The sequence below is a fragment of the Neophocaena asiaeorientalis genome, unplaced genomic scaffold (assembly GCF_003031525.2).
Source record: "Neophocaena asiaeorientalis asiaeorientalis breed wild unplaced genomic scaffold, Neophocaena_asiaeorientalis_V1.1 scaffold1, whole genome shotgun sequence".
NCBI lineage: Eukaryota > Metazoa > Chordata > Mammalia > Artiodactyla > Phocoenidae > Neophocaena > Neophocaena asiaeorientalis.
The window spans coordinates 3423985-3437029 of record NW_020171981.1 but is presented as its reverse complement, the minus strand read 5'-3'; the positions used below and the strand labels follow the sequence as shown (position 1 = coordinate 3437029).

At 56.9% G+C, this 13045-nt stretch overlaps 1 protein-coding gene across 1 annotated transcript in view; it reads right to left on the bottom strand.

Annotated features, from left to right (window-relative positions):
- The window catches only part of TBKBP1 (TBK1 binding protein 1), a 15856-nt gene extending 2826 nt beyond the window's left edge, over positions 1 to 13030 (bottom strand). The window contains exons 1-8 of the mRNA XM_024744358.1: positions 11857 to 13030; positions 11325 to 11447; positions 10986 to 11090; positions 9774 to 9954; positions 8991 to 9163; positions 8734 to 8795; positions 254 to 372; positions 6 to 37 (exon numbers count right to left, since the gene is read on the bottom strand). Coding sequence (XP_024600126.1) covers positions 6 to 37; positions 254 to 372; positions 8734 to 8795; positions 8991 to 9163; positions 9774 to 9954; positions 10986 to 11090; positions 11325 to 11447; positions 11857 to 12264 — 1203 coding nt within the window. The 5' untranslated portion in view covers positions 12265 to 13030. The remainder of the gene's footprint in view (positions 1 to 5; positions 38 to 253; positions 373 to 8733; positions 8796 to 8990; positions 9164 to 9773; positions 9955 to 10985; positions 11091 to 11324; positions 11448 to 11856) is intronic.
- Between the last annotated feature and the right edge of the window lie 15 nt (positions 13031 to 13045).

The following is a 13045-nucleotide window of genomic DNA, read 5'->3' as shown; positions in this document are numbered from 1 at the left end:
GGGGAGTGGCGCTGCGACAGCGGCGAGTGCCTCTGGCCTAGAAGAGAAGGGGGACAGTGGTGGGGAGAGAAGACGTCAGAACTGGGGAAACAGGGCCTTGCCGGCGACCAGTGCCCACCCACTCTGCGAACGGGAGTGGAAAAGGCCTGGGCACGGGGGAAGGAAGTGAAGGGTGGTCCCCGGACGCAGGACGGTGGCCATAGCTATCCCCTCCTGCCGGGTCCAGCTCCAGGCCTCCCCTGCCCCATCTCACCGCCACTCCGAGCCTGCTCCTGCAGCAGAGTCCTCAAGATCCTCCCCTGCAGGGAACTCAACTCCCGAAGCCGGCCCAGCTCCTCTGTCAGCTCCGTGTAAGCCAGCGCCAAATTCACCCTGAAGGACACCCAGGCACCCAGGTCAAGGCTTGACCCCAGCCTGCCCTGACCCTGAGGTCAGAGGGCAGGGAGTGGGGGAGAGGAGAAGGGAAATGGGTTTACTGCCATAGCTGTGGAGAACTGCCTCTGCCCCAGCATCTGGCCCTCCCCTCCCCTCCCAGGCCCTCCTAGCCCCGCTGCAGAAATTCTCTTGGGCTTTAAGGGCCACCTCAAACGGAACTTCTTCCAGGGAGCCCTCCCCCGACCCTGAACCTTACCTTGGGCTAGGGCAGTGGTTCCCAGACTATGGGCTGGGGATAGAGAGCTCAGTGATTTCAAGGGATCCCTGAAATTGTGTATTCACTGAGCATTGTCTGTGGCCTGAACACATCTCATACAGGTATGTGTGAATGTTTTTCTAATCTGTGCAGAAGCTGCGGTGACAAAACACAGATTCATCAAAAAGCTGCACTGAATTTATAGTAGGTTTTGTCCCTGTGAATTTTCTCAAAGAGCTCATGGTAATAGTTTAAGTGCAATCTGTGTATTGGGGGCAGGGGACTGCTGCACAGCCTATGAAGAGCCCCATTCCATAAGTGAAGACATGGCCTTCTAGCTTGGCAGAGGTGCCAGTTGATAAACTTGAACCCAAGTCTGCCTATTTCCAGGTCCACTGCTCTTGCTTCCACCTCAAAGCTGCCTCTGAGCTCGATTCAGCCTTGCAACTCCCAGGATCATCAGGGAACCCTTTACATGGAGCTGTTGTGCACTGAACACCTCCAGGGGGCGCCACTCACATTAAGCACCTAACAAAAGTTGCCTTGTTCTGGAACTTCACTGGGAGTTCCTCAAAGTTGGGGTCTATATCACTGTATTCGTATTCCCAGCATCTTGTCCAGGGTCTGGTACCCAGGAGCTGTTCAGTAAGTGAATATTGAATTGAGCCTCTCTATCCATTTTTCTCTCTTCCCTTTTTTTCCTCGCACTTCATGCTCAGGCCTCCTGGGCACCCACCCTCATGGAGCTGGAACAGACTTAGCAAAGACTTCAGCCACTTCCTTTTCTCTTCCTTTCTCTTTGGGTCCCTGTGACCCAGAATCACTGAAGGTTATCATTCTCAACACTGCCCCTCCCCTGTCTCCCACCCCAGCCTGCACACCTCCAGGGAGCCTGTCTTGATGTCACATGAGGCTCTGCAATGGCCTTGGGTCACTGCTTTCATCTCTGATCTGGGGTTGGACCAATCCTGGGAAGCAGGGGATTTTGTTTCCTCAGATCTTGCCTCCTCAATCCAGAAGGGACTCTGGAACTTTGTGGAAGTTGGAGCTGGAGGGAAGTGGCAGGCAGAGGCTTGGCCAGTCCAGAGGGATTTCCTCACAGGGGAGGCCCTATTGCCCCAGTAGCTGAAGGGCCCTGGGCAGCAAGGAGAGGAGGGTGGAGGGAGTTCTCCAGACCCTGAGGGCCCTGTCCTCATCCCATGGTAATGGACGTGTGAGAGAGGATGTATGTGAATGGGAGGGAATGAAGGGAGGTGTGAGACCACTGTGATGGGTGTGAGGAACAGGGTGAGAGAGTGAGAGAGAGAGAGAGTGTGTGTGTGTGTGTGTGTGTGTGTGTGTCCCCGGAGAAAAGGAGGGGAAGTCATGAGGTTAGGGCTTCAGAGGGCAGGAAAAGCCGAGGTGCAGAGGGTAGATGATGACTGAACTCCCTCGCTCTCTACTCACTGGCGGGCTCTCTCGCGCCAATCCTGGGGCAGAGCTGGGTGGAAGGGGGAGCCCCTCCCACAACAAAGCTATTTTTAACCCATTTGGACCAAAGCCAAATTCTTGCAAACAGGCTGGTATTCTGGGGGACAAGCCCACTTCTAAAGGCAGGAGAGTGCCCTCTACCAGTCTGATGGTGGACAGGGATGGACAGGAGCAGAGAGGAGGGAGTCCTTTTGGGAGCCCTGGCCAAGGTGCTGCAGCCTCTATCCCACCACATCTCAGCCGTCGTGTGTCCTATGTTCCCCCACCCTCTTCTTCAGCGTGGGTCTGTGGGGAGAAATGGCATTGCCCTCATCAGACTGGGAGGCCAGTCTGTGTCCCACATTAAATTGGGGACTTCCCAGCAGGAGGCTCCCCTCTTCAAACCGAGGGAATCTCAGGGCAGGAGCTGCGTCTCCCCCGCTCAGACTGGGGGCTTTTGGAGGATCGTGCTAGCCCCTCAGTGGTGGGGGCAGGAGGGAGCCCTGGGCAGAGCACTGATGGAACATCCCCTCTGACCGAGCAACCAGTTTCTCTCCCTGTCCGCCTTCACTGCTGTATCTCAGGTGACAGATACAGGTTGTTGCCTTCACTCCCTGCCTTAGAGATCTCACCTGCCACACTCAGTTGCCAAGCCCCATCTCTCCCCGCTTGCCTTCTTCCCCATGTCAGGAGCTGCCCCAGTTTCCACCGCCCAGCTCCTGGCACCCTCCTCGCAGCAAAACAGGGCAAGAGGAAATGGAATGGAGAAGGCCCTAGCCCAAAATGCCCAGCCCCTCTTCCAGCTCTGACCCTGTGTCCTCCTGGAGCTCCAGGCAGCCCTTGCAACGACCTCTGAGACCCCGGGCAAGGTGGGGGGACCTGACCTCCTGATGCCCCATGGCCCTGTGGGACCTCCCCCTTCATCGGGCGTCTCTTTGTCTCTTCCCACCTCAAGATGCTCAGGCCCAGGCTGCTAAATGCTCTAACAACCTGAATGACTCACATTAGAAAACACTGCCAATTCAGTGGAAAAAAATCTCAACTTCACAACACAACCAAGAGTCGCACACGTGCACCTGAATACACATTCCACTTCCTGGCTTCCTGGCCCACACCTGAGTGCTATTTTCCACCATCACAGCTGTTTGGGAAGGATGGGTCAGGTGAACAGCAGCAGACGGCTGCATTTGGGTGCTTCTTCATTGCTTAAATTATGGGGGAAAATCCTGTCTGAGTCTCTCAGAACTTGGGAAGGACTCAGGGAGAAAAGAATCATAAATAATCTGTATGAGCCCTTATGGGCCAGGCACTGTGCTAAGAATTTAATCTTCACAACAACCCTACAGTGTTACCACTCTTATTATCTCCATCTGAACAGATGAGAAAACTGAAGCTTACAGAGGTTAAGTCACTTGACCAAAGCCATAAAGCCCAGTAATAGTGGAGTTGCTGGAATGGGAGCTCCCGTCTCCTGGACTCCAAAGTCGAGGCTACTGACCACTAAGCTATCTACTGCCTTCCAAAAGGATCGGGGAACGGGGTAAAGGAGAGGTGGGAAGGCAGCAGAGGGAAAGATGAGGAGGAGGAGGAAGAGGCTGGGGACCTGCAAAGTGGCCTGGGAGCCCTGAGCATCACCAGCCCTGCCCTGGGAGGGGAGAGGAAGGCGCTAGACACGTGTGGAAGTGGAAGGACAGAGTTTATATTAAGAGGCCGGGTCAAGGTCACAGAGCAGTGGTGGCACAGAGCAGGGATGCAAACAGGCTCTTGGCACCTCAGCCTGCTGTGCTGGCACCTTCGGAAGAGCCACGGTGCAAATGGCAGCATTGGCAGGAAAGAGGGCTCCCACCACTGCAAACCTTTCCACCCTTTGTTGACTTATCCTTTCATTCATTCTTTCCACGAATAATTGAGGGAGCTCAAAAATTCACCTGGAAACAATCATCTTCACTGTTATTGACAAAGCAACTGAGATGAGAAAGGTTAGAGACCTAAGCGTCTGCCTCTGTAAAAGGCCTCTTTCTGCCCCAAACCAGCTGGGAGACATGTCCGAGTGCAGTGTCTTCCCCAGGGACGTTCACTTGGGTGCCCTGTGCTGCGCTGCAGCCCCTGTGAGGATGCGGACTTGGACGCAGACACGGATGCGGCAGGGTCGAAATTCAGACCAGCACTGGGTCATGGGATTAGAACTAGGGATGGATGGGCTCAAGGTCAGGATTAAGGCTGGGGTCAGGGTCAGATTAGTTCATTTTCAGTCAGGATTGTAGATGGAGCTGGGGGCAGGATGAGGGATAGGGTTACAGGGAGGGATGGGATCAGTATTAGGGATACGACTGGGGTAAGGATCAGAGCTGGTCATGTGGTCAGAATCCCTGGCTGACAGAATCAGCAGGAAAACAGAAATCCAGCATCCCCACCCCCTCCATCCTTGCCCATAGCTGCCCCCTGCTGCCCCCAGCCACCTCACCCCCGCGGGGGAATTGAGGGACCCAACTTTCCACCACCCACAGGCACACCCAGCATTAGTCTTCCCACCCGGCCCGACCCTCAGGGAGGGGACCACAGGCACCGGGCCGTGGAGGGACTTGAGGTTGCGGGCCGGGGGAGGAGGAAGTCGCATGCAACAACCCAGCGCTCCACCACTTCCTTTCAGGCGCCTTGAGCCCCTTCACTCTCCTCGGCCAGCTATTACTTGCGGTCCACAGAGCCCAGCTCTTCATGGCAGCCCCTGCCATGCTTCCAGCTCAGCCAGATGTTCTCTGTGTCTAGAAAGCCTCCCCAGATACAACCAAACCGAGAGGCTCACAGCAGGGCTAGGAACCAGAGTCCCCATTTCGGTCGGGGGGCCCACACATCCCAATTTGCCCAGGGCTGTCCTGGTTCACAGGAGTCACCTGGCATAATTATTAATAGGGCCCCCTTTCACTTTTAAAAATGATCAGGTTTAGTCAACAAATCATCTGGCTGCCCCTCATGTAAGGGCCTCCTACTTGGATAAGAATGTGAACCAGAAAAACACCACAAGGTACCGTCACCCCATCTGCTCAGGACCTGTTTGGAATTGGCACTTCTCTGATTACTTCTTTGTAACCTTGGTTTGCTCAGCTGTAAAAGGGGACAATACTGTCACATTTTGGTGAGAAACAAATGAGATTTTGTAGGTAAACTGCCTCGCAGAGTGTCTTCTGTGGATGAAGACTCAGGGAAGTGCCTAGGAGACGGGTGGAGAAAGGGGGAAACCAGTTTTGATCCTTTTCTAGAGATACCAGTTCACTGAGTTTGGTTTGAATGAGGGGAGGACGTGGAGTTCCCCATCGAGGGAGAGAGTGTGGGTAAGAGCTGCTCTCTGCCTCCCTGGCAGGGAAAGGGTCAGAGACAGTTCAAAGCCCACCAACCCCTCAGACCACAATTAGGTGGGCGTGGTGGGCCCCAACTTCAGAACCCCTCCCCACCCTTGGGGAGCCCCGAGGCTGCAAGTCCTCAGGGCTTAATTCCTGTGGGCCGGGTACCCAGGCTGAAGGAAATTTGAAAGAAAGGAAGTAGGGAGGGTGAGAAGTGTGAAGGGGGAGGCCCTGGGCCCGCTGGTTCTGGGGCATGAGACTAAGCTCAGGGTACACGGGGGTCTCCGACTTCCGTCCTGACTCCCCCCCCCAACTCTGCCCTTGACCTCCGTGCAGAGTTTCCATCCTCTCTCTCCGAGTTCACACTTCTCCCCCACCACTAACCGCAGCCCACGCAGAGGCTTGTGGGTGGAGAGAGGGGTGGGGGGTGGGCGGAAAAGCACCCAGGCTGCAACACTGAGCCCCCCACGTTGGGGAGAAAGGCCTCTAGTCCCCCCCATCACTCATACTGAATCCCCATCTTCCCACAGGGTGCTCCCCTCATGGATGAACCCCCTCACTCACTGGCCCTCATTCCCCTGACGGAGCCCCCTCTCCACAATCTCCCTTCCACCCTCAGCGCTGGCCACACCCTCAGGAAGGCCGCACTCAGGACCTGTGACCCCGAGTGGGGCCCAGAGGGAAGGAGGCCATGGGTTCTGCACCTCTCACTTGGCTGGGACCCTCCTGGGGTCCTCAGCTCCCTGCACATCCTCAGGAGCAGGTGGTCTCCACTCCTACCTCCTCCTTCATTATTGCCTTTGGCCCGCGAGTCACCCTCAGCGGCTCTTCCTCTGGGGCAATTTGTCCCCCTGGGCACCGACCACCAGATGCTGGGCTGACCGAACAGCAGGGAAATCTTGACCGGAGGTCAGACCTGGAGGGTGGCAGTCCGGTCTGGGTGCCCATTTTCAGAGGAACATTGATGACCTGGACCTGTGAGCCAGGGGCTGGGATGGGAGGGACTGGAAGCCTTGAGGCTGGGGCTGCGTCCCAGGACTGCCCCCTCAGCACCTGGGGGACTCACTGAGGGGAATTAATAGAGGCGGTGGCAGTACAAGCGAGGGCGTGTGAACAGCCAGGACTCCCACGGTGAAACTGGCCACCTGGAGGCATCCACACGGAGACTGGGGAGCACCTCTCGGGGGTACACAGGGTCCCCACAGAGGACTCGGCTGGACTCAGGAAGCTCTGTGGCTCCCTCTTTAGCCTTCACACCTCCATCTGGATAACCCACCCCTGTAATCCTCTCCTAGGAAGGTCCACATGTAAAATTCCCACTAGCCTGGAGGCTTAGGCAGAAGTAGAAAGAAAAGGAGGGGCTGGTGGGGGGAAAGGAGCTGGAGTAGATGACTGAGGCCCCCTCAGGTGGGAGGACGGGGAGGGAGCACTCGGGAAGCGGCTTATTACCAAAAGGAGCTGAGTTTATAAGAAAATAAAACTACCGGGGGAGTGAGGACTTCCTCTGAGAATTAACTCTTGCCAAGCTGAGGCTATCCAGAAATGCTTGGCCTGAAAGGAAGTGTGAAGCTGGGCAGGCAGGGCCCAGCCGGCTCTAGGGGTAGACGTCCAGGAGGCCCTGATGCAGAGCCCAAGCCGTGGAGACCGAGGGGAGGAGCTGGAGGTCACCTCAGGTAGGAGCAGCCCCGGAGCAGAGCCCAGCTCCCTCTGGCCAAAGGGACAGGGTCGGGGCGGGTGGGGGTGCCTTGGGGTGCGAAGGAAAAGCGGCTGTCTGGGCCAGAATTAGTGGCATAGACGATATGACCTCCAAAAGCATCTGCAGGAGGGGTTCTCTTCTACTCAGTCGCTCACGTGGCCCCTTGGGACCCACACCCCCTTCTCTGCCTCCCCCACATCACCTTCTGCCACTTCTCCCAGCAACGACGGACCTCTGAGGCCATGAGGGAAACCTGGGGCCAGATAGGTGAAGTGGGCAAAGCTAAGCCACTCGGCATCCCAAGAGGGGTCCCTGAGATTCGAAACCTGGCTGTTCGGACTTCAGCCAAAAAAAATCCTCTCTCTGGGTTCAACCAATTGAGGGAGGCTTCACTGCTGGTCTTCTAAGAGGGAGTTGGATTCAGTGAGCCATAAAGGGCCCCACGGTGTGACTTTAGGGGCAAGCTATGATTCTAGAATGTGTGTGTGTGTGTGTACACGCTTTCCGGGTCTGGGTACACAGGCTAGGATGGACCCTGAGCCCCAGCCACAAGCTAGGGTGGACCCTCTCTGCAGAGGCCCCTAACAGCTGAGGGGTCCCACCCATCAGTCCCACACACTGGGTTCTCACTCCCCAGCTATCACAGCCCCACCCAGGCCCTCACCCCAGGGTGCAGAGGGAGGTGAGAGGTACCCCCAACCGGCCAGAAGCCAGGAGGAAGGTGAGGAGGGAGCCTGCTGGGAGGAGGACCGGGGGTCCTGGGGCTGGGTGTGTGGTGTGGTGGAGGGTTAGCTCCTGCCCTTGCTGGGCCTCAGTCTTCCCCTCTGATGAAAGTAGGGAGTCTGTGCCACACGTCTCATCTTAGGGGAGAAGGCTTAGGCGGAAGGAGGTTTGTGCTCTATTTCTCAGAAAGTGGGAGAGGACGAGTTCAGGTGCGGATGTGAAAGGCACCAGGCTCACTGCTGCCAGGCTGCGCTCACCCTCTCCCTAGCTGCCCAATGCTGCCCCGGAGGCCCTGCTACTAGGCTTCACCCTGACATAGCTCCCTCCCCACCTACTGCTGCCTCTCTTTAATGGCAGGATCCCCAAGGGACACCCCAGCATAATACGTTCTAATTCCCTGCATGCTGCTGTATGAACTCAAGGAAGTCCATCCTCTCCTAAGCCTCAGCTTTCTCTCTCCTGAGATAGGAGACGAGGCACCACAAATCCTAAAAGAGACCATCTCCTTCCTCCTTGTCAGGGAGGAGAGGGTTAACCCAAGCAGCTGGGCCTTGTTACTGGGATAGAAAATGGGCTCCAGAGAGGCCCCCAAACTCACCAGGGGACACTGAACATAGCAGCAAAGCTTCTGAGAAAGTCTCTCTCAACACCTGACACCTCAAGAAGACACAGGCCTGGGTGCCAGAGGAAAGCAAAGGGAACCTCCCAGAACCTGAGCACCTCCAGAAGCTCGCCTTCTTCCTGTGAAGGGCGCAGAGCCACACAAGCAACCCGACAGCGTGGAAGAGAGGTCCCCCAAACAATGTGCAGGGGGAGGAGGGAATCAAAGGGGGAACCTGGAAAATGCCATCCCCGGGGGTGCAGAGGTTAAGAGGGGGAGGATTAGAGTGACTTACTGATCATCCCCAACTCTTTTCACCCACGCCATGTCGCGCTCTGACTGGTTGGAGGCCAGATCCTAAGGGAAAGATCGAGCAGTCAGACCCCAACCTCACCTTGCCTGAACTTCTCTTCTTTACCATTCCCAGGGCTGGTCTGTACTCAGTGAGGAAGTCCCAGATCTCTAAAGTCGTTTCCAGCAGCCCCCAGACCTTCAAGGAGCTCTGCAGGTGCCAGAGCAGGGACCCCAGGTCAGCGCCCCCACCCTTTTTACCTGGGCCCGGGTCTCCTGCAGCTGCTTCAGCTCCCCCTGCAGCCGCTCACACTCAGCCTGGAGCTGCTCCTCCCGAAGCTGAGCCCCCCGGGCCTCTCCCTGGGCAGCCTCCAGAGCCTCTTCTAGCTGCCGCCGCTCCAGCTCACTCATACTCGGCGTGGGCCCTGGCCAGCCTGCCGGTAGAGGAAAGGACAATGTCAGGCTGGAACCAGCTGCTGGACACCCTCCACCCACTCCCAGATCAATACAAAGTGAAACAGGTGAGAACTGCAGCGTGAAGGATCCAAGAGAGACATCCAGAGGGTAGATATCCCAGGATGAGAGAGAGACCTCTACTGAGGGCAGAGGGGAACAGTGGGCTGAGCTGCTTTTTCTAATCTTTCTGGTGGCCAGGGGAGAAATAAGACAGGCTCTGGAACGGTTTCCCCAACCAGACTCAAGTCTGAAAGCATCCTCAGGGGCCTCTCCTAATCACAACGGAAGACAGGCAGAGGGGACTCTGGGTGGGGCCGCCCTCTGCTGGCACATAAAGGAATTGCATGGGAGAGCCTGGGAATGAAGGAGTTAAGGTGGGGGGATGCCAGTGGGAGAAACTGGGGTAATAGTTGATGAGGTGAGGGGACAGTTGGTAAGGAGGGATGAGGTGATTATGGGAGAAGTTTAAGACATCGTAACGGGGTGCTGACTATCAGTCTGAAATACTGGAGGTGTCCAATAGTGTTGAAATGGGGGGCTGGCTTGGGAACTTCAGAGTATGGAAATCAGGGGTGGCTGAGATCTCACCGTGACTCAAGCCAGATCCGCCTCTTAGTGCCAAGTAGTGCAGGTCCAGATCAGCACAGGGCGGGGCAGGGGCAGGTGGGGGGCTCAGGCTGGGGAAGGCTGCATCCCGGAGGCCTTGTTGCTGCCGCAGCTGCTGCTCCAAACCACAGATCTGCCGCAGGTGGGTCTCCACCAGGGCCCGCTATGGGGGGGAGACAAAGGGGTGAGGATCTGCATCAGGTCAGGGCACACCTGTGGGCTGCCCAAACCCAGAACTTCTCCATGTCTGGGTATCCATCACCCCCCTAAACTGAGCAGAGACCCCAGGTCACATATCCCAACTCCACTCTCCAAGTGGCCATGAGTCTCCTCTCCCAGCAACTGCAATGCAGATGTTTCTGGCTACTGCCCCTTGCAAGGTCAGAGTTAATGCCTCTTCCTTGTCACTACCACGCAGACACACTTATAAGAACACTCAGCCCCCTGTCCAGACACCACCACACTCTCAGGAGCATAATAATTTCCATTTTCATATGTCACTTAACCACTCTGGGCTTCACCTACCTCACCTATAACATGGAGCTAACCACACCTACCTCTTAAGTAAGTTTGTTACGAGGATTAGAATGAGTAAATATATCTAAAGAGATAAAAATGATGCCTGGCACAGTTAAGTGCCATTAAGTGTTTGTGATTGTTAAGTCAAAGCATTTTTTACACAAATGCCCAACAGCTCAGCAACGTTGTTATTATTTGCCCCACTTTTCACAGGCAGGACAGAGGCTAAGTGACTTGACCCAGCTCACAGCTAGGAGTCAGCAAGAGACCATGCCTCCTGATTCCAACACCTGCCCACCTGCTCACACGCATGGCTATACCCTGACTCAGAATCACACACAGGCCAAGGCCCATCCCAGCAGCCACGAACACTTTCAGTCACCTCTGCCCTCACCCACACAGCCTTCCAGCTCAGTGCTATAGGTGCAGGGTCAACGCAGCGTGAGCACCAAACATACACACAGATTCAGTGTTCTACAGGGCTACTCACAGTCACCTCCTGTCACTGCATGGCCAGGATGTACAGAGTCACTCACAACCTGTATGATACACACAACCCCACTCACCAGGCCAAACGGGCACTCACTCGCGGACAGACACGAACACGGTGGGGTGCATTCCACAAGCACACAGCCAAGGTCACACCCTCAAGCACCTGGGCTCCCTGAACCTCACCATCTCCCCCAGCTCCGTCTCCAGGTCACTCTTCTCCACGCACAGCTTCTCGTAAGCCTGGATCATCTCCCCGAGCTGTTCTTCCTGCTCCTTATTCTTCTGCAACTGGACGGGGCCCGGAGGGGGTGGAGTGCAGCCAGAGTCAGGCCCATCTTGACTTGGGGGCAGAGCAGCACCCTGTGCCTCCCACCCCCACTCCCAGCACCCAGTGGAGGGGTAGGAGGAGCTGCAGCTGGTTCTAGGGAGGACCATAGCCATCTCTGATCAAGGAGATGGAAGGTCAGAGGCTGGGGAGGTTATCAGAAATGGACTGGAGCAAAGAGCTCAGGGAGGGCTCACCTCGTGCTGGAACTGGTTGAGCTGTTGCTGCAGGCTGACTTTCTCCACCTCCAGCAGGGAGCCATCCTTGATTTCATACAAAGAGAAGCCGTGCTCCTCTCCAAAGTCATTGATCAGTGGGTACTGCGGGTGGGGCAGGCCCTCAGAAGAGCTTCAGCCTTGCTGTGTCCCCATCCCACAACCTGCGTCAGAATCCTCGCCTTGCCCTCCCTACTCCAGTGGGATCTGTACATCCTGATTCCCATGGCCCTGTAGGCGTCTCCCACCAACCAGATCTTTTTTAGATCCAAGGTCCAGCATTCCAAAGCGGATCCCTCCTGATCCTTTCCTGATTGGTGCTGGGGTCTCCAGAGTTCCCATCCGTCCAGAGCAGCCACATCCCTCGTGAGGGATCCTCAAGTTCCCAAGAGTCTGTACCCTGACCCCTCTTTTGGATCCCTGGAATCTCTGCCGGATCCCCAGTTCCTGCCACCCAGCAGCCCCCTCCCCTGTCACACACACAGCCAGACCCCCGTCATCTCCAGGTTCTGACCTTAATCTCGTAGACTTTGAGGCGGCGGCGGAGGGTGGCATTCTCCCTCTCCAGGCCCCCCAGCCGCTCTTTGATGTCTCCGTAGGCCGTGATCAGGGCAAAGTGGGAGGCGGAGCACATGTCACCCCCCAGCGAGGGGTCTCCAGGGGCGTCCAGCCACACCTCACTGGGCCCCAGGGCCTCCTGGGTCAGGATGCTGATGTCATCCTCAAACATGGACTCCATGGCAAGGGCCTGGGCCACAGCCCGCCCTGGGCCTCCTGGGAGAGCAGGAGCAACGAGCAACGGTGGAGAGGGTGGCCCAGAGCTTGTCCCTAATACCCCTTGTCCTGGCCTGAGGAGCCCTGCGGCCAGCTGAGATGCAGCCTGGTCCTGCCCCCGTGTCTCACAGCCCCCTCCCAGACCCATCTTCTCTTCTCTGCTGCCTTTGGGGGAAGGAGCTAGGACCAGACGGAGGTGGCGGGGTGGGGGGTGGGGTGGAGCAGTGACAAATAGGGACAAGTAAGCGAGGCCAGCAGCAGGGAAGGGCTCCTTCCGGAACCCAGGGAGAACTGTGGACAGGAGAGGGCTGCCTTCCCAGCACACAGGGCCCAGATGGGGACTGCCTTGACTCACTCCTCAGCCCCTTCTCCACCCCAGGCTTCACTTCCCCAAATACCTCTCTTCCAAGCTCCTCATGCCAGGCCTCTGGCACCCCTGGCTCCTCCCTAAGGAAGGCCCAGTGCTTCTGGGAGGGTCAGCCCCACCACTGTCAGAACATCCTCTGCTGGGCCCCCGCCCAACTCCCTGGCTTCCTCCTCTAGGATCCCAGAGTTCAGGAAAAGGAAGTGCTTCCCCCACTCACACCAGCCCGGGCGGCTGTGGCAACCCTCCAGGCCCTCCACACCCCTGACCTGGGACCCACAGGAGGTCATCGGCTGAGTGTCTGAGGGCACACAGTGGGGAAGGGGGCTCTGGGAGAGGGCCCGGCGCAGGTGGAGACGGCTGACAGAGAATTCTGAAGCCTGGCCTGTGTGCCTGCACAGAGGGAAATGGGGAGCCCTGAGAAGGGGCAGGAATGACTCAGGGCTCCCGAAAGAGTAGGCGAGGGGGTGCGTGTGTACTTTTCCTGGCCCTGTTTATGAATGTGTGTCTGTGGTTGGCATGTGTGGGGGGAATGTGTGTGTCTGTGAATGAGTGTCTGTGTGTC